This window comes from Neophocaena asiaeorientalis, unplaced genomic scaffold, assembly GCF_003031525.2.
Source record: "Neophocaena asiaeorientalis asiaeorientalis breed wild unplaced genomic scaffold, Neophocaena_asiaeorientalis_V1.1 scaffold91, whole genome shotgun sequence".
Lineage (NCBI taxonomy): Eukaryota > Metazoa > Chordata > Mammalia > Artiodactyla > Phocoenidae > Neophocaena > Neophocaena asiaeorientalis.
In genome coordinates this window covers 11,000,384-11,020,961 of record NW_020173198.1, presented here as the reverse complement: position 1 = coordinate 11,020,961, position 20,578 = coordinate 11,000,384, and the positions used below count along the sequence as shown (strand labels likewise).

General features: G+C 46.4%; 1 protein-coding gene across 7 annotated transcripts in view; it reads right to left on the bottom strand.

Moving 5' to 3' along the window:
• Positions 1–1,999: 1,999 nt before the first annotated feature.
• The window catches only part of MARF1 (meiosis regulator and mRNA stability factor 1), a 40,663-nt gene continuing 22,084 nt past the window's right edge, over positions 2,000–20,578 (bottom strand). For 6 of the 7 annotated variants that reach the window (XM_024744296.1, XM_024744300.1, XM_024744297.1 and 3 more), the window contains 11 exons: positions 19,266–19,486; positions 18,345–18,487; positions 17,649–17,782; positions 16,336–16,538; positions 15,426–15,653; positions 11,806–12,036; positions 9,315–9,527; positions 8,063–8,123; positions 7,854–7,979; positions 6,306–6,476; positions 2,000–4,598 (listed from right to left, as the gene is read on the bottom strand). In XM_024744296.1, the coding sequence (XP_024600064.1) occupies positions 4,354–4,598; positions 6,306–6,476; positions 7,854–7,979; positions 8,063–8,123; positions 9,315–9,527; positions 11,806–12,036; positions 15,426–15,653; positions 16,336–16,538; positions 17,649–17,782; positions 18,345–18,487; positions 19,266–19,486 (1,976 nt within the window). In that variant the 3' untranslated portion in view covers positions 2,000–4,353. Of the gene's footprint in view, positions 4,599–6,254; positions 6,477–7,853; positions 7,980–8,062; positions 8,124–9,314; positions 9,528–11,805; positions 12,037–15,425; positions 15,654–16,335; positions 16,539–17,648; positions 17,783–18,344; positions 18,488–19,265; positions 19,487–20,578 lie in introns of all 7 variants that reach the window. The other variant, XM_024744299.1, reaches the window with a different exon arrangement.

The following is a 20,578-nucleotide window of genomic DNA, read 5'->3' as shown; positions in this document are numbered from 1 at the left end:
GCTTCCAGCTGACAGCCAGCAGAACCCAGGGCCCTCGGGGGGGCTGGGGTCGGGGGAGATGCGGGAGGGTCAGCAGAGGCCAAGCCTCAGAGTCCATGTGCAAAACTGGTCTCCCCACGTACAGAAACGAAACAGGGATTCCACTTCAGAACAGAGCTTTCTTTTCCGAAACTTCTTTCCTGATTCCATGTCTGGCCCAGACACACTAGGCTCAGCTAACACCGCGGGCTGGGCCCCTACAGCCTGTGGGTGGGTCTGTCTGCACTCACTGTGACTCAGGTCTGCGAGGGAGAAGGGGTGGGAGCAGGGTCGGGGTTCTCTCACACCAGGCCCCGCATCGGGAAGGCTTTCGGGCAGAGATGGAAGGGCCACCCTGACCACTGCAGCGCCCCTAGCTGGTTCACCAATGTGGGATGAGGGGGCCCAGCGGCCAGGTCTTTAGCTTCAACTACAGATGCTTCTTCTCCTTTCCTCCTCTGGACCCTAAATTCTCCCCACTTCCAAATCCTTCCTTCCCAGGACATGTGAATCCTTCTCTTCATCTTGCTGAGGAAGGTTCTGGCCCTCAATCTCTGATCTTGTCCCACACACCTGAAAACTGAGGGGCTTGCTTTCCCACCAGTTCTATAATTTGCCAACTGCATCCCAAAGGCGACCGGGTTTCCTCACATTCCAACCTAAGCTGTGCCGCAGGGCTGCCTACCTCCCAGGGAGAGACTAGAACTCTCCTGTGAGAGGGACTTGACACTCAGCCTTGAAAGTGTTAATCCACGCAAGCAAATTAGATCAGTCTCCACTGCATGTCTCCCCCAAGAGTGGCATTAGTTAGACCAGGCTGATGCTGTGGAATCACATTAGCAGCTGGGAGATTGGCCAGCGACGGTACGAGCCTGCAGTATAGCCATGCAGGAGGGCATGAGGTCAAGCAAAGCAGTGACGGAGACCTTGCTGACTGCTGGTTTATGGGGCAGAGCCAGGATTCCTGCTTCTCCCCAGCCCTAGAGCCAATATGTGACCTGTCCCCACCCGCGAACGGGGACTAGAGCAGGTCCCTGCTGCAGGAGGGACAGGGGTGCTTCTGAGGACTCGGACTCTGCCCATATGAAGCAGCTAGAAACCAGAGAAGCTAAGTCCCAAAGCACGAGGCTCCTCATGGTAAAGGGAACACACAGGTCAACTGCACATCTGAAGTCAGGTCCTAGAAGGTCACATCCATCTCCTCTGTGTGGACAGGTCTGCTTTCACCCTGACCACGTCTGCTAGGCTGCCATCTCCAGACCGGATGGGAATTGCACAAAGATAAATGTGACGCCCTGTTTCAACCCGCAATCTAGACCTTCCAAATTCCCTTGCCCCCTCTAAAGGGGCACAGTGGCTGCTCAAGTTTCCTGGCAAAAACTGGCTACCGTGAAAGGTGTTTTGAAAGGATTGCCAGAGGTTTTTAAGAGACTTTTAATGTTGAACTTTAAAAAAACTGCACTTCATCAAGAAGCAATTTACCCAAACATTCAAGTCTCTTCTGGGTCCTTTCAAAATCCTGAGACGGGAGTGGAGAGTGGGTGGGGAGTAACAGTGGTCTCAGGAAAAGGGTTTCACAATGGAATCTGTGAAAGAAGTCTCTTTCAAACAGGCTATTCAAAGAGCATGCTTGGCAGTGACAAAAACCAAGGTGGCCTGCAAAATGGATTTCTTTCCCAGGGAGAGAGTTCCTAGGAATTATCCCAAGTTTTATAACTGGAGGGTATTTGTGATTATTGTATTTTCCCCAAACGATTATGAGCTGGAGCGAGGCTGGAAACCCTGGAGGGTCCTGACCACGAAGGGCCAATAGTCCAGTCACCTGCCAGGGCCAGATGCCAAATTTCAAGAGGCTCTAAGGCGACAGACCAATTTGCTTTCCATCTCAGGTTCTCAGAAGGGATGAGAAGCTGACACAACTGGACTGGTATACAATCCCCCACCTCAAACAAACAAAACACTCACTTGCAAAACTCAAAAATTTGATGCTTGCTTTTAAAGTTTATTGACAACTGTTTGGTCCCAACACACAAAACAGCACTTGAACCACAGAAAAAGTGTTCAAACAAAGTAGACAGTTAAGAAAAACATCTCTTCCCCCAAGCTCAATCCAAAACAAACAGTGCAAGATGGGAAAGGGGGTTTTGGTGATAACTTTTGTCTTTTTTTAAACAGATAAATCTAATCTGGTACATCTTTCCACCCAGAAATAAAGAATTTCGTTGTCTTAATTCTCATACATCATTCTGTCACATCATTCAATTAAACCTCTAGATAAAAAAAAAAATAGATAGCAATTGGACTGGCCATCGTGGAGTACATTACGAACACAACGAGCTTCGCTGTATTCTCACACCTTCAAACAGCGATTGTTGGAGTCACACACGCGTCCCAGGCTGACAGGTGACTCCAGTGAACAATTCAACCACACCCACACCACAGCGCACAACTCCAGTCTCTTCTTTGTCTGTTGCCCAAAGAAGCTGCTCTTTGAGGCTGTTCCTAGTGACTTGTAATGGTGCCTCTTACATCTTTAAAGTCCACATTCTTTACCTTCGAGCAAAACTAAAGTCCACGTGTGCAAACTCAGCCTTATGAAATCTCAGAATAAGGCCACTGATGTTCTCAACACCAACTTTGTCACACTGTTTAAAAGCTTCTTACAAAAAAGTGCACCTTTGCATTTTACTTCCTGTCACACTGTGTCGGTAGAGGAAATGCCTTTGGGAGGACTCAAGAGTGCCATGATGCCTAGAAGGCTTTCCCAGGGCCGTTCCATCTTGGTTGGGGCCATGTGCTGAGAACTGGGAATCACTGGCTTCATTTAAAAGATTTGGGGAACAAAAAATCTTACTTGTAAAAATCTCTCAATAGCCCTTATTTTGTGGCATTTTATCAAAATGCTGGCTATGAAATCAGAGCCCATTTTCCGGCTTTCTAGAAGTTACAAAATATAACCATTTCCCCAAAAGAAACCATCTAACTAGTGGAAGACCTTATGCCTACAGGTTTTTTTCTGCTCTATGAACGAATCCGCCTTTTTGCCCAACAAATACAACCCATTGTAAATGTCAGGTTTCTCCAGGAGGCGTAAGAGGCTGCCTGTCACCGGATGCCTCAGCCACCTCAAGGCGAAGGTCATTCCACAGGGCAGTGCTCCCTCAAAAGCTGGCTTTTCCCAAATGCCAACATCAGACACCACAAAAAAACCCAAACATGCTTCCAACAGCAAGAAGTAACAGAGTAAAAGCAGACACTATTAAAAGACACTGAGTTAACAGACACAAATACTCACACACAAAGCTTCCCAGCTACCAAAACCAGCTTTAAAATTATGAATACAAGGTTAAGTTGATCAACCTTGGCCTTCCTATGTATAGATAGAATTTCTGTCTCTTCCTAGTGGAAAGAGCATTGATACCGTTCCTGTTAAAGCACCTCCCTCCTCAGCTCTGATTTGTAATTTATGCATTTGATGCATATTTTAGAAAATCAGACTCTCTTCCCAACATTGCCTCTCGACACACAATAATGTGTGTTGGAATTCAAATGCTGACTTTAAATTCATGACACCAAGACCATCTCCTTTTCCTTAACCTAACCCATATCAAACTGGAACTTAACATAAAAGGGAAGCTTAAAACATCCTTGACTTTCTAGAAAGCTCCTAAATGGAACCCCAAAGTGGAAACATTTTTAAAAATCTGTGATGAAGCCACATTTGTCAACTACAGACATAGTTAAATAAAAAACAAGGCACGCTTACAAGTCACATGGAAGCCAGGAGCCTTCACATCCAACCAGAAAATACATTCTTCCTGCCTCGCCCACCATTCTCCTTCAGTGTTGTGATTGCACAGGATCACAGAACAGGCTTTGCTTCAAAGACACCTCATGCATTTGATTAATACTGTCTGAAAACATCAGTAAGCAAAGGCTTAGAGACTATATTATGCTACATGTAAGATTTTACCACTGACATGGCTTGATGGAAGTAAAACCACTTCCTCCTTGCTGAGTCCTCACTGCTGTCTTCTTACAGAACACCATTACACTTCATAGTAACTAACAAAAATTTGTTAAAATATATTAAGGATTCTTTAACAAATGACAGAATTTTTTTTTTTCCAAATAAGTGGGGGAAAAACTGAAAGAAAAAATTCAGCTCAAAGCTGTGTCAATGTAAGAGAAACAAAACATTATGGAATATGTCTAAAGATGAAGTAGCTGGTTTCTGGGGGTCTTCATCAAAACAGAAAAGGTGTTTTTGAACCCACTTTTGTGTGCAGAATCAGACAGTGCTTTCCCATCCTAATTCTATGTTCAAAACAAGACTCAAAGCTTGGTTATAGGTGCAAAGGAAAAGTTGGCTGCCAATTTTACTCTATTTTTGGGTTGCTTTTTGGCTGGGCTTTCCACAGGGTCCTTGCTGAGCAGCGACTCTGGGGTTTCCGTGGAGAGGCAGGGAGGCACTGGGACAGCCGCTGAGATGCCAGATGAGCTGGAATCAGAGGGCAGGTTTTCGTTCTTCATTGGTATTGGAATTTCCATTTTCTCTTCTTGGTTTAAAACCATAATTTCTGTAAATACAGGAAAGCAAACACATTCAGTTCTAGGACCTGCAAAAAGTGTTCGTTTTCAGTTTTCCTCATTTCTCAAAAAAATACTCCCCAAATGTCACACCTATGCCATAATTTACTTATTAGCTCTGTGGCCAATATTATATGTCACATAAGTCAAACATTTATCAACTTCGTCTCAGGTCTCCCTTGAATTACAAAACTTCAGAGACCTTCGTTTTTGGCTACAAATCAATGCGCAGTGGTTTAACATTTTTTTCCACTTTCTCTGCCTTCATTCTCTCTGTCAGGTAGTTAAGGACCCATAAGCCACATGTGACCTAAAGACTTTCAGACCAGGAGGGGCCTTGGTACCAGGGGCCCTGGCCTATTCCACTGACAGAGTACCGTGCTCTTCGTGCACCCAAGGTGGGGCTGGGGAGGGGGAGTGGGGAGCAGGGCAAGCAGAGATAAGGGGAGAACTGCACAGAGTCAGAAGTACCCTCAAAAATCCAGGAAGTGAAGCAGCCACTTTTCCCAGAGCGCGCACACGCTGCTCTTTCTCTGGCTGAGCCACAAGTAACTAGCCTGCTGTAGGTACAGAGACACTGCTTGGAAGTGATGTGTCCTTACACCTTGGACTGCCACTGCGTGTGCAAGGGGCTCCCGCACCAAAGGAACACAGAGGCTGAGGGTGACGGCGGGGAGGCAGAACCTCAGCTCAGCTCTCAGGCTGACTCTCGCTGGGGAGAATAACGGACAGAACTGCCAGCACCGCTCAGGTTATTTCTCTCCCCGACACACAGGGACGGTTGAACTCAGTACACTAAACACACCAAGGCTACACCCACAGAAGAGCTAACGTCAATTTCCCACCAAGTCTGCTTCTAGGGGAACCACCCCTGCCATCGCCACAGCCCAGGTCCAGCTCCACAGCCAGGTAGGTATACGTCTCCTCACTGACTATCTTCCAGATAAACAGCCTCAGCTCTTTCACTGGGTGACGGTGCCAAAGGTGCCAAAGGCTGCTAAGAAGACCGAGGCCTGTGGTCAGCAGGGTCATCTCCTGGACGGCAGTGTCAGCAAAGCGGGGAAGGACCATCCCAACAGAGGAGACGACAAGGGAAGGACCTCGACAGAGCAGGTGGGCCGGCCTCTCAGGAGGCCAGGGACACGACAGAAAGACAAGAGGCCTGGGGCTCCAATCCTGGCTCTGCCTCTTCCTAGCCGAGCAGCCTGCAGCCCATGCCATCTCTAGCTGTGGCACAAGCTGGGGCGCTAGACACAGGTGCCCTCCCTCCCCTATTCACAGTCCCACGGAGCCCCAGTACCCTCTGGAGTCGTTCAACTCTGGGCCAGACCGGGGGTGACGTGTATGTCTGGTGACGGGCGGGGGTTGCCGCTGGAGTTGCTGCACTTTCCAAAGGTGGGGAGCACAGCCCAGGAAGCCCCTGCACGCTCTCCTGTGGGGTCCCCACCCCCAGCGCAGCTGCGGCACCCCTCAAGACCACCATCGCTCCCGTGCTTGCTGCTCCCTCAGCCACCTCGGGCTGTGAGCAGGAACCCTGATAGGAAAAGGGGGTCCTGAATAATCCTCTCAGGTATATTTGTGCCTGGAAAGGTAGAGTCTCTCCCCACTCCCATCAAACAGTGAACATCTTGGCATTAAGGGTTTACCGTTTAATTAAATCCACAGAGAAAACCCCACAGTGACACAGGGCCTCCTACCAGAAGGCTCCTGAGGGCGCTCCTCAAACTGAATGAGGTCAGCGGACTGGAGGATGACGGGATCCGGTCTCAGCTGAGGGGACGGCAGGCACGACGGGACAGGCGCGCACAAGAGGTCCACAGGGGAGTCGCTGGTCAGGCGGAGGAGCTCCTGCTCCACCGGACGGGGCCCTGGGGGAGACGGCAAGCGGGGCTCCGCTCAGGACTGCGCGGCCTATGCCTGAAGCCTGCCTTCTCCTTAAGGTCAGGAAGTACTCAAGGTTTAAAAAAAGCCATTAACAGAAAGGTCTGGGTCACTCTCGGTAGGTGAGATGCCACAGCCAGGATCTCCCGATTTGTGTTCTTAGGAACAAAGGGGGCAATTAAAAAACGCTGAGAAAAATTTAAAAACCCATAGAAAGTAGTTAAGCGAGCAAAAGGTCCGAATTAGAAGACTTGGGTCCCAGTTCTGTCACTTCCTCGCTGAGTGCTCTTGGGTAAGCTACTTAACCTCCCGGAATTTCAGTCCTTCATTTGTAGGATGGAGGTAACTACTGCTGAAGGCTGTGCTGACAGCTTGAGAGGATGAGCTACATTCAGGTGCTTTGTAAAAATGTAAAATGCTACATAGCGGATTATCCTATAAACAGAGAGCACAGTAGCACTTGTAACTATTTAACAATTTGCAGAGTCTTAAGAACATAAAATTCTCGTATCTAGCAACAGACTCAAAATTCAAGCGAGTTGATTTCTATCTAGTACACAGAAGATTCCACATAAAATCGGGATCACTCGATGTTGTTCTGAGTAATACTAATTCATTACTATCAAGTCTTTCCCAGGAATGTCCTGTGACAAAGACTCTCCCTAACCCAACTTTAGTCAGGAGTCAGGCTCCTCCAAGCCCTCTTCTCCACCAGACCTTGACCTTGGTCTTCTGTGTCTCGTGTCCTTGCCATGTCCAGTCTTGACAAGAATCTTGAGAAGTCAGTTTAGCAAAAATCCCCCAGCCTTTTGATATCTGATCAAGTTCCTCATCCCACCCCACCCCCAACCTTTGATGTCTAAGTCCTTGGCCTGCCTTTAACAAAAATCCTCTTAGGTCGGCAGGAATCCCCCTACCTTGTTGTCTCCTCTTGGTAGTTTCCCAGCCACCGACCCCCTTGCTCTCTGCTCCTTGACTATAAGCCCCCACTTGTCCTTGTCGCATTCAGAGCTAAGCTCCCTCTCTCTCTCCAAGGGCAGCAGAGTTGACTCCACTGCAATCATCTTGAAGTATTCTAATAAGTGTCAGAATCTTTTTCCTTTAACATCTGAATTATGCTGGCTTTTTGTCATTATGGGGGCTGCCGACATCCTTCAAGAACATTAACCGGTCAACCATCAAATGCAGGCCAGTTTTTCCTCTGTTCTTAACCAAACACCAGACTCCTTTGGAAAATGCATGAATACTTACCTTTAACGAATGAAAATGACCCAGCATCATCCTTCACCCTCAAACCACCCCAGCTCCACCCCAAGCCATTTCCTGAAAATTTCACCAGCTTTGCTTTGCTTTTCCTCTCTTACCGTCACCACCTGCTCCGAGTTTGAGTTCCAAGGCTGTGCGAGATTCGGGCACCTCCAGGATGCGCTCGGTAGCTGAGGGCCGGGTTTCATGACTGGCAGAGGGGAGACCAAGTGAACTCACACGACCTGGAAGACAAAAAGCACCCATCAAAGGGGGATCAGGGCGAGAACTGGGGCTTCTGAAGGGGGAGGGGATGGGGCTTACTTACTTTTCATGTCATTTTTTAACACTACAATTCTCTTATGACCATGTCCTTTTATCCAGACCACCTGCACACAAGACATACTACTGGTTAAGCAGTGGAAAAGGAGGGGAAATAAGCCCTAAAATTCAGGAAGAGTGTGACCTACTGTGTTTGGTAACATACTTAAACGTACTAGGACTTAAAGACCAAATTAACGCCAAGAAAAAATCTTCTACACTTTGTTTTAAAGCAACAGAGGCTGGCAGAAACATGCTGCTTATAAAAAGCTGTAGTCTTAGAAGTTGTGAGACTCAGCTTAAAAAGTACTCTTTATGGCTCTTTAAAAACATCACCTCGCAAACACCAGAGCTGGTATATAAATGAAGCTAGTTCTCATGTGGGAGCTCTTACCATTTTTTCCAGATACTAAATGCACCTTAAAAGAATTAATGGCTCTCCCACGCCCCTCAAGCTAAGCTCATTACCCTGACCATAAAACAAGGGCCCCGACCTAATAACACTGCCCCCACCTCCGCCGAGAGAGAGGCAGCAGTGGCCCTTGGCTCCCAGAGCCCCGCACGTGCATCTGACACCAAGTCCCTCATCTCGGCTCCCACGCTGTCCTACCCTCGTGTCCCTTCCTACTTCCTTCACTCAGGCTCAAGCCCAGCGTAGCGCTCACCTGGGCCTCCGCAGTGGCAGGCTCCTCCTCTCCTCCTGGTTCTCTCAACTCTACCATGGACAGCAGCCCCATGGCGCTTCCTACAGCAGCCCCGAGGCTCCTCCCCTCTCTCCACAGTCTTGGCCTCCATAACTGAGCTCTTATTTCGCTGAGAGGCTCCAGCTCGGGAGCTCCACACTACTTCTCGCTGCTCTGCATCTGCTTACACTGTCTGCCCTCTCCCCTCTTTGTCACGTGGTTGATTAACTTCTACACATCGTGAGGACTCTGCTCTGGGATCCCCCGCACCTGTCCTCCTCAGTGCCCACCGACGGCTGCACTGACCACACCGACTGTCACCTGCTCAGATGTCTTGACTCTCCATTACCCCATACCTTTCTGAGGGCAGGGTCTGGGACTCACCCACCTCGCACCTAGGAATTTAATGAAGGTTTGCAGAATGAAGGAGAAATGCTAAAATCATTCATTTTTCTCCAACGGTATGTATGTTTTGAAAGGATCAGTTCAAAATGCCTGCAGTTTCATTATTCTGTCCACGAGTGAGCCTGTGGCTCTCCAGTAGGACACCCTCCAAGAAACTGAGAAAACACCCACCTGTGGGATCGCTCCCAAGAGCTCCTCTATACTACTGTAGCCATACGTCTTGGGTTGCAGTGTTTCTCCGACATACTTGGTATAGGCCATGGAAAATTCATGAAGGAAAAGCTGCTGGTAGTGGTAAGTATGAAGCAAAGACCGCACGTTCTTGGCAAACAAATACAGACTTGTGAGCTTCACACACTCCTCTGTCTTATCATTAGTAAAAACCTGGTCCAGGAGAAAACAGCAGCATTAGAAACTTCCAGAGTGACTGGTCCTGCATCCTAGAAGTGAGGGTCTCTCAGAGAGTGAAAAGATGCCAAGTCAACTTGAAAACGTGCAAAAAGCCAGGGAGGAGGAGAGATTGATTCAAGGATCTCCTCCAAGAGAGGGCTATAGCCTTGAGCCAACTCGGGTCCTATTTGTAGGTGTAAGGCAGCAGAGGTCTGACGAAATCGTGTGTCAGAAAGGAAGGAAACTGGTAAACTGAGATCTCAAACGAAAGGAGGCAGTGAAGAGAGAGGGCAAACCCCTAAGTGGACAAAGGGGCACCAGACAGTGGGGACGAAGCCACTAAACCTCGTCTCCCCAAGGAACACCGTGATGCAGGACAACAACATCACTGTTCTTAAAACAACAACAACAAAAGCAATAAAGGGAAAAAACCCCACAAAAACCTTTTGTCCTCAAGTAAGCAAATCTGTTTACCGTAAGCCTTTCAGTCTAACATGCCCTCACTGAGATCTCCTAGAGAACAGATCTTTCCCAGCCTTAGCTGGCCATGGAAAGCCTTTGGTCCAGGAACATCCACTAATATTGCCTAGAACTAGTGTTCATATAATATATAATTAACAGAGTTTAGAAAATGTTCGATTTGATATTGTGAAAGAAAACCAGAGCTGGATAGTAGTTAAAGTGGAAAAAACAGATTTTCTTCAGGACTATTGCAACAGGGTATAAGTGTAGGTGTCCTTTTCAGATACAAGGAAAAGTGAGGACTTATAGCCAAGGGGGGCTGGGGAGAGGGACATCCAGGGTAGGGGGAATTCTTGTTAAACTGACCTAACAGGATTCTTGCAGAAGGTAAGCCAGGGTGATCAGATTCCAAGGGTAGGAGATTCTCTCTAAAACTGGGCCATGTGGGCCCATCAAGGATAAGGGCAGGGCCCAAAGACAAAGTATAGTCTAGAAAGTGGCTCAGGGGAGACTGTTTGGCCAAGGAGAGAGTTTTAAAATTATTTAATTATTGGTCACGTGGTTATATGATAACAATGGTATAATCATTGTTTTCTTACATTGCGGGATTTATTTAGTTAATATTCTATTTAGAATCATTTTCTTTTGGGGGACTGGTATTAAAGTTACTTTGGCTTCATAAAAGAAGTGGTGTGCTTCCCATCTTTTTTTTTTTTTCCAAGTGATCTAGAAGTGGTTTTTAAAAAGTTGGAGTTATTTTTTAGGTGAGTTAAAACCCAGTTCTTAACCATCTGGTCCTTGTGCCTTTTGTCAGTGGTAAAATTTCAATGACGTTCAGTCTTTTTTGTGTTAACTGGTCTAATTTTTAACTTCTTAAAAATCTGGAGTCAATTTAACTTTTTTCCTCAGGATCTTACCTATTTCCTCTAGGTTTTTATATTTGTTGTCCCACAATTGCACACAGTATTCTCTTACTATTCTTCTAATCTTGAAGTATCATCCTTTTTTTCTTTTAAACTGTACCACGCGGCTTGTGGGATCCTAGTTCCCTGACCAAGGATCGAACCTGGGCCCCCTGCAGTGGAAGCATGGAGTCCCAACCACTGGACTGCTAGGGAATTCCTGAACTGCAATTCTTTTTTTTTTTTTTTAAGAGTTATTTATTTATCTATTTATTTATGGCGGCTGCGTTGGGTCTTCATTGCTGAGCGCGGGCTTTTTGTAGTCGTGGCGAGCCAGGGCTACTCTTCGTGGTGGTGCGCGGGCTTCTCTTGTTGCGGAGCATGGGCTCTAGGCGCGTGGGCTTCAGTAGTTGTGGCTTGCAGGCTCTAGGGTGCAGGCTCGGTAGTCGTGGCGCATGGGCTTATTTGCTCCACGGCATGTGGGATCTTCCCAGACCAGGGATCAAACCCATGTCCCCTGCATTGGCAGGTGGATTCTTAACCACTGCACTACCAGGGAAGTCCCCCCGAACTGTGATTCTTGAAAGGCCACCTGGTGACCAGCCAGTCAACCTTCCTTTCTGCCCTGCATGTGACTGACAGACCACCACATAAGCGATCTCCTTCAGAAAGAGGTAACAGCAGCAGAGTCTAGCTTGGTACAGGAAAAAGGCACCCCAGTCTAAGAATCTGGAGGCCAGGGCTTTCATCCTGGCTTGTCACTTGTTTGGGCAGGGTGCCTGCACCTGCCAACGCCTCTGTCTGTCTATAAAATGACCAATCAGTCTAATCTAGACCATTTGGTGATCTATAAATACCCAATACAACAGTTTTCATTATGGTGGTTCCAGAACCATTACCATTCATACCTCAACTAAGTAAGGCAGACTCTTCAGAAGTTCGGTCAAAGTCATGAACCCATATTCACAGGGGTTGAGAGGAGTACTGTGGGTGGTTTCATAGTGTCTCTTGAGCTCATCAACAGAAAGATGGGCAGTTCCCTCCCAAGACATCAGCAATACCAGCAGTTGGGCAGTGAGAGCACGCAGAGACTTGCGGTTGATCAGCTGAATCTGTTTGCCAGATTCCATATCAGCAACCTGGGAAGAACAAGAATGCAAACTTTTCAGAACTCAAGAGAGACAGCCTGGGTCATACCTGGTTCATCTAGTTTCACTTTGGCAAACGAGACCAAAAGAGGAAAATCTCTAAGTTTTTCTCTTAAACTGAAGTAAAGTGAGTGGGTTTGCTGTAGCTTCTTTGGGACCCCAGATCAACACTTCAGACCAACTGCAGCAGAAGTCATTCTCTCCCTCCCTCCCTGCTGGTCCAGAACCAGAAACTTCCATCAACACCACCGCTCTCCCAAGAGAAGGAGATAAGACCGGCCAGCAGACATCCATTGGCCCAAGCTTGTGAATTAAGGGTTGGTGTTCTCCGAAAGCAGGAAGTAGTTAGATTGCAGGCAACCCTCTACAGAGCTGCTCTGTAGTCGACTTGCCCCACGTGTGTGTCCCAGGGGCTAGACACAAGGCCTTCTCTAGACATAAGGGCAAGCCGCATTCTTATAGCCCATAAGCACTTGAAAAAAAGCTGGTATTTTCATGTCTGACTATATGTCTACTTCTCGATTTTTTTTTCAGATTCTCAAGGAGATAAAGGCTTTAACTGATTAAGTGTATTGGGAGGGAAACCTTGTGAAAGAGACACGGCTTATCATTTGGGGACCAAACAGCATGTGAAGCATGTGAAGAAACAAACATTTGGTGGCTGAGACCTGCAGGCCTTGGGCATGGTGCGGGTGGGAGGGGGGCCGTGTCTGTGAAGTGAGCCATCATGGGAGAGAAAACAGGCAGAGCTTCAGGACACAGGCTGCTCAGGCCTGGGCAGGTGAACCACTGCTCACTATCACGGCTGTTTTCCCCTTTATCTGATTTCCAGCCAGGACCACGGGTCAAGCTCAGGGGCTTTGGACCCTTGGAGGCAGAGGGTGGGTGGCATTTGAGGAGCTAGCCCAGTACCAGTTTGTCTTTGGAGCCGACGCCCACCCAGAGCCAGGGCAGGAGGCTGGTGGGTCAACCCTGACTCCACTCATCGTGGTTATGGATCTGTGAAGATTCACACTACGGATTTCCTCAGCAGACCTGGGGTTTAATCAATCAACAGATACAAGCCCAGGGGAGTCCGAGTCATCTTCTTAGATGCCCAGACTATTATTAAGAAGAAAAAATAAAAACCTGCTTGATGCTACTTAGATACATCTCTTGATTCTCGACCCAGGCTACACATTAGAATCACCTCGTGAGCTTATCTGTGCTCTGAGGCTCAGAGCACACCTGGCCTCATTCTATAAGAATCACAGAGGCCTCAGTATTTCCCAGAAGCTCCCCGGGAGATCGCAATGTGCAACCAGGTTACAAAGCTGGAGCCACTCCCATCTTTTCCCACTTTAATGCTCACATCCGAATGTCCCAGTCATCGGCCCTTATTCATCACAGTCAGCGGTATTGGCTTAGTCTTCCGATCCACCAAAGCCCTCCAACTGCCATCACCCTGAGCAAATGAACATCCAGGGGGCCTGTCCCACACCAGGGCCTTCAGCTCCTCTAAGTTCTCATCTCCAATGACATTCTGTTCTACTCAGTTCCACTCCAGACCCCACCCCAGGCCACACTGGGGACCTTGTCACGGCCCACTTCCAGAATCACTCATTCGAACCTCCCACACATCCTGCCTGAAGCAGATGCCAGGGTTGGAGACAAGAAGGCGATCCGAACGCTCAATTCTTATGTTTCTTCAACTTTGCCAGCATGGACTCCTACTTCCTCCCGATTCACGAGCCCTCTCTTTTCTTCACTTTCCTCTTTTATCCATCTTGGCACTGATAGGCCATTAAGTCATGAACATTCCTGTCAATACTCTTATCTACACTCCTTTGTCCCTATGTCTTTTCATTGCACCCACCTGGCAAAATCCCACCTTGAACCCAACGCTCTGCTTTCCCTGAGTCTGTACCCAAGCAGCCACATCTCCACTCTCTCCACAGGAAACCTACGTGCACTCAGCCCTGGGGAGCTCCACGCTCCCAGCACCCCTACGGCCTCCCTGATCAGGCCCCTCTCCCGCTCACCACTGACAATTCAGACCTTCTCAGCTCTTCAGTCTGGAATCCCGTCTCTCTCTCCCTCTCTCTAAGCAGTTGCTCTCACCTTGTACTTGACAGAGGAAGAGCTCTGGGAAGGTAATTCCCTCTTTTCCTGGTGACACACATCAAACTCCCCTACATCCGCCTCCGCCCTACCCGCTTCCCTTTTGTCAAAATACTAACGTCAGAGCTGTCCCTCCTTCCACTGAATGCCAATTCCCACGCCTCTGGCTCCCTCAGGACCCTCACCCCACCACCCTTTCTGGCCTTTGTGTATCAATCTCTCTCAAAGAGAGCCTTCTCGGCGGCTCCCCGACTGGAAAGAACAGCCAGCAAGCACTCGCTGGCTCAGACCCACAGTCTCCTGCTCTTCTCCTTCACAAGCAAACAAACCGAACAGCTGTCTAGTCACCTGCTGCCAATGTCTCGCCCCCGCCGCCTCCTCGTTTCTCAGCCCACTCAGTGCGGCTGTGGTCCCATATCACTGGCGCCGATCCTGCTCCGGCCAGCAGCACCACGTACCTGCAATCAGCTTGGCCCCGCGGTCACTAAGTCCTGTCTCACCTGCCCTCTCAGTAGCACCTGGTGCTGCCGGCCACTCCTCGTCCTTGGCCTTGGACGTTCCCCACTCCTAGTGTTCTTCCTGCTCTCCGGCCTCTGCATCCCTGCCTCCCACGAAGGGTCCTCCTCCTCTAACTGCCCAGCATAGAAACAGACTCCTTCCAGACCTGTGACTGGCACTGCCACCACTTCGTACATTTTCCTTCCACTTCTTCCTCCTTGTAGTGAGTTTTCTTGGTCCTGTGGTGGACGCAGCCTGCACACTGTTCCCAGGACTGCGAGGGTCAGTTCAGCACAGGCTGGGGAAGAAGAGGCAGTCACCCTCTCCAGTCCGGCCTCTCCAGCAACCAAGGCAACTCTGAGCCCCAGCCTGCTCCTAAACCTACTCCATAAGTGAGTCCGAATCCGGAAAGGAGAGCTGTGATTTCAGTCTCCCCAAAACTTCGGAGACAAAGATCTGTGTACAAGGATCCAACTTCAGGTCAGCAGGACTGAGACTGAGACACCCAAGAATAAACACCCTGGGATAAACTGGCGACTTCGCAAATGTTCACAGAGACATTATTTTGGCGAGGCCACTAAAAGACACACAAAAGCAAGACCAAAAATCTGAACTGCCAAACCCAAGTCATCTCCTATTACCCAAAAACGTATTAAAAACACAAGTTGTGAAACAACAGTAAGCAGTGCAAGGTGTAAATACAGAAATGCTAAATCGCACGCAAACATCCCAATGAGGATTATGCCGCTGCAAGTCTTACTACGTGAAAAAAAAAATGTTACCTTTACAACATGGCAGAGTTTCTGTGTTAGAGCCGAAACTGAACTGACATCGTAGTCTTGGAGACGAAATGTGTAACCAAAGGTCTTAGCATATTCTGTAAGCAGATCTGTCATCATAAGGCAGTTATCTTTTTGGGACCGAAGGAGTTTAACAAACTGGGCAGCTAGAGCTTTGAACCGTTCGACCTCTGTCAAAGTAAGGATTTTTTCTTCTCCACATTCCAATACCTTGGAAAACACACAGGAGGAGGAAAGGGAGAACCAGTTATGACTGTTCACGGGATTAAATGGCATAAAATGTATACAATTAGGAACTAAGAAGCACTTCAGTGTTCTTTAATGGATGTCCGATTTCAGTTTTGCAAGATTAGGAAGTTCTGGAAATTAGCTGCCCAGCAGTGTGAACATATTTAACACTGCTGAGCTGTGCGCTTAAAAATGGGCAGGTAGGTATTTTACACACACACACACACACACAAAATTTTTAAGCACTGCAGGGGTCAAAGATGGTAAGAGTAATGAAAATCAACAACAGAAATCTGGTTTAACAGCGATGACTTAACAGCCAAGCATTTGCATCACCTCGTGCACTCACGCCCACCTCCAACAGAAGAGATCTGAAAAGTACGGGGCTCATGAGAGAAGATTCAGTTTATGAAACAAGCTATGTAATCCTTTTCTCAACAGATTACCTAAAACTAACCTGAAGAATGATTTCTTTATTGAAGGAAAAACCACATTTACCTAAAAATACTAAGAAGCCAACAACACAGCTTCTCTGACTGAAGTATTTCAAATTTTCATCCTATTTCATAACTCCCTACTGCCCAGGCAAACAGGTCTGAAAAACATTTTTTTTAATTCCCCCTTACATTTTTCTGAAAGATATAATTAGAATTTCTTCACTTACTTGTAAAATATCAGGTATGGCTTCAAAAAGTTCGAGTAGTTTGGTAAACCCGTAGTATGCGAGTTTGCACTGCCGGCCAAAGTGGTGATGGTAAGAGGGGATAAATTTATTAAAGGGCATCCGGAAATGGGGTTGGTGTCGCAGCAAATCTACAACATCCTTGGAGAACTGTTTTGTCCTTTCTATTTCATCCTGGGTACGTTCTTTAAAAAACCAAAAAACAAACCATGAACCACGATCTTCTTCTACCCATTTGTGCTCGACATTATTAGTGTAGTAAGTCCTATGCACTGGTTACAAGAGATACCATCTCTGCCTTCCAAACACACACAACCTAAAACCAACACACTCTTCTCTTTCCAGATGGTTTTCAAATTCAATCAAGGGCAGAACACCAGGAAGTCATGACACACATACGCACAAATACACACCTATATAATTTCAGCTTACAAACTAGAAATAATTTCTCTAGCCCCTCCACCTCCCCACACCCACTCCACATATATGAACATGACACACATACATGTCTCTGTACTTTAAAAAGTAATCTAGAAATTATTTTACTAAACCACACTTCTGAATATTAACATGCTTTGTTTACTCATCTGATCTTCAGTTAAAATTGCTAGCAGCAAAGAGTATCAGGCACCAAAAGTTTAACAAAAACAAAGGAGAGAAAAGTTTAAACTTAGATTTCTGTTTCTATTAAATTTTAAATTAGAATTATGAAAAGACTGGCATTAGTCATTTTAGCTTTGGAATACTATGATTTCATGGACATCAGTGTTCTGCAACAGCACAGTTTAAGACCCACTGACTGATAAGAGCGGGAGAACACAACTGTGTGTAGATTTAATTTTTCTGTCCTAGTTCCCACCCCAGACCTCAACTGGAACTACTAAAATGTGGAAGATGAAACATCCATTTGAGTCTTCTTTCCTTCTCAAGTGTGTTATCTCAGAGTTAAAAAGAAGAGACAAGCAACAGCCACGGTAACTGACTCAAACGGATAATTACAGCATAAACAGCCAGAGGCAGGCTGAAGGAGACATTTTCAGAAAGTGCTCGTTATGCCCTTTTTTCCCCTTAGAGTGAATTCTGAAAAAATAGCCTGGTTTTCTTCTTGACAAGTGGCTTCCCCACTCTGAGGACGCTAGGATCCACTGCCTGGCAGAGCAGTTTTCACACTGCACTTTCCATGCAATCTTCAGGAATCACAGAGAAGGAGTGGGAAAGTGCATCCCTTGTATGATTCCATGTTAAAATGACCACTGAGACAGACAACTTTCTTTCAGCAAATTTAAGTCACATACCTCTTTTGGGGATACAAATCACCATTTCATTATCTTGTTGGGACAAGCAGATGGTCGTGTCTGGAATCTCTGATACGATATCAATCAACTCACAGACACCATACTCGGTGACATCCCAGTCCTTTGAGAAACACCTAGGTTTTAACCATGGAAATGGATGAAGAATGAGAAGTAGCATTTGCCTAAATAATTTATAAGTTTTCCAAAAGAATGCTAAATGGAGAAGTTAGATGATTATTTTAAATTTGGGAGAACAAGTGTTTTAAAATACTTGCTTTCATTTTTAAAACAAATACCATATGCTAACACATATACATGGAGTCCAAAAAAAAATAATAATGGTCATGAAGAACCTAGGGGCAAGATGGGAAAAAAGACACAGACCTACTAGAGAATGGACTTGAGGATACGGGGAGGGGGAAGGGTAAGCTGGGACAAAGTGAGAGAATGGCATGGATATATATATACTACCAAATGTAAAACAGATAGCTAGTGGGAAGCAGCTGCATAGCACAGGGAGATGAGCTCAGTGCTTTGTGACCACCTAGAGGGGTGGGATAGGGAGGGAGACAAAATAAGGAGGAGATATGGGGATATATGTATATGTATATGTATAGCTAATTCACTTTGTCATAAAGCAGAAACTAAAAATAAAATAAAATTTGCTTTCATATTTTTCCCTTCTCATCAACTCACCAATGATAAGCCTGCGTGAATTCTCTCACAATGACTTGTTTGCTGGCTTGGGATTTGAGAAGTTTTAGTAAATCCTGAGTAAAGCGCTTCACCTGGGCCCTGTGGGTAAGGGTCAGCAAGCGTTTGGAGCCCATTCCAAGAATCTGCAAACCAAACACTTTGGTTATTTATACTCATGAGACCCTGGCAGATTCTGACTTTCTTTTTGATGGTGCTCGCTCTCTCGCGCGCTCTCTCTCTCTCTCTCTCTCTCTCTCTGTTACCACTCTCAGAGAACAAATCCTTTTATGTATGATACCTGCATTTTGAAACACACAGACCAACAAAATGTAGGTGTCAGAATGAACAACTGCTCACGTGCCTGGGACCCTTTTTTCCTTGCACACTCTTTCCTAAATAGTCATGAATACAGAAATAAGTATGTTATCAGCCTGGGCAACTAATTTTGTCTTTAAAAGACAGCTCAAGTTTTGCAGGCCATTTTTAGAAGTGGGAAGCTATTATAACACCTTAAGTTAACAGGCAAAGACTTCTTAGGAAGCACTGTCAGGCTCCAGCCCAGTAACTGGTCTTGAACTCCTTCGTAAGAAAGGTAAGCCCGCGTTACAGCAGCTCCTGTGTAACAGGGAACAATTCTGGAGAGGACTCTGCTAGGAGGAAGGAGGGCAGTCTATAGAGATGAGAAGGAAAGTACTCCTCGGTGCACTTAGGAGTTCCTTTGGAAACTCACAGCTTTCTGAAAAACTGAGAAGCCACATCGTGTATAAAACACGTGTATAAAGGAAGTTTTTACAGGATGTTTGCTCTGAGCTGACTTCTTAGGGATTAAGTTACCAGCTACCCTGTTTCTTTGGTGGAGATAGCCAAAGCCACGGAGGAACATTTCCACTGTTAAACAAATAAGCTCTTGGCACTCCTTACCTGCAACACATGAGGCACTGCTTCTAACAATTCGATCAGCTTGGAATATCCATAGTCTGATACCCGGCATTGCTTTGCAAAATGATGGTGGTAAGATGGGATGAAATTACTAATCGGTATGACACAGGATGGCTGGCTCTTCAGTAAATCGATCACTTCTCTACTGAACTGGATCAGCTGGGGGTTACCCACAGGACTTTTAGAACGAAGAAGCCAAGGATCTAAATATGGGGGGAAAAAAAAGGAACAGGCACAAGAGATAAAGCATGACTGCAGCCGATGAAAGAAAAGTAACTAACCTTGCATTCCCTTGCGTGAACTCAATAATGACCGAGCACACAAGACCAAACAGTCGCTTTACTTCTCAGCTGCTAAACCCAGGTCCTCTATAACCAACAGGCTAGCCCAACTTCTTTACAGGCTGGCAAATGCTTCCCCACTACTTCTCGAAGTCAAGTTGCCAAAGCAAAGTATGGTTCACCATAGTGTGAACTTAAAAGGGAAGTGCAGATACACAGGTAGTTTCCAGCTTATAAACTGGTTGTATGTCAAAGATAAATTTGTAACTTGGTCACTAACATACTTTCCCACAGAAACAAAGTTATAAATGGTCATCACGCAGGTAGCCCAGAAGGGCCTAATTAACCCAGAGAGGGGCTGCAAATGTTGTCTAGGAAACTATGGAAAGCAGTGATGTAAAACTAGCATGAGATAAAAACTAAGAAACAGGTTTTTGCAATTATCTTGAATGTTCATCTAATTAAGAAGTTTTAATTATTTTATTTATACAAGTGTAAATAATCAGATGGAAACCTTTATAAGGGGATAGTGGGCTAATGACACAGGAGAAAGGAGGGAGCAGCATAACAAGACAGGATGGGGAGGGTGTAGGCCTGAGGGGAAAGGTAGGAAGAAGCTTCGGTACAAACAGAGCTCACTTGTTATCCTTACCTTTCTTCCTACAGGGCAGGGGGAGGTGGGAGGAGAAGAGGATGAGGAGAAAAGGAGGAAGTGTTGGGGGCCAAAGAGAAGGGAGAGTAGATATGAAGGCAACAATTCACAGTGCTGTGCACAGGTAGCAGGATTAGACACCTGCAACTCAGGGGGTGCCAGAGCTCAGAAACTCATCCAAATCTCGGTTCAAATATCCCAGTCCCTTACATTTACAGTTAAATGTATTTTCACATTGATCAAAGTCATAAATGTTGATCAAAATAAATTTCCAAAGTAAATACTCAGAGATATTTCCTTCAAATAGCTAAAACTATTTCTAAAGGGCAAGCCAAAAAAGCTTTACAAAATTACATAACTAG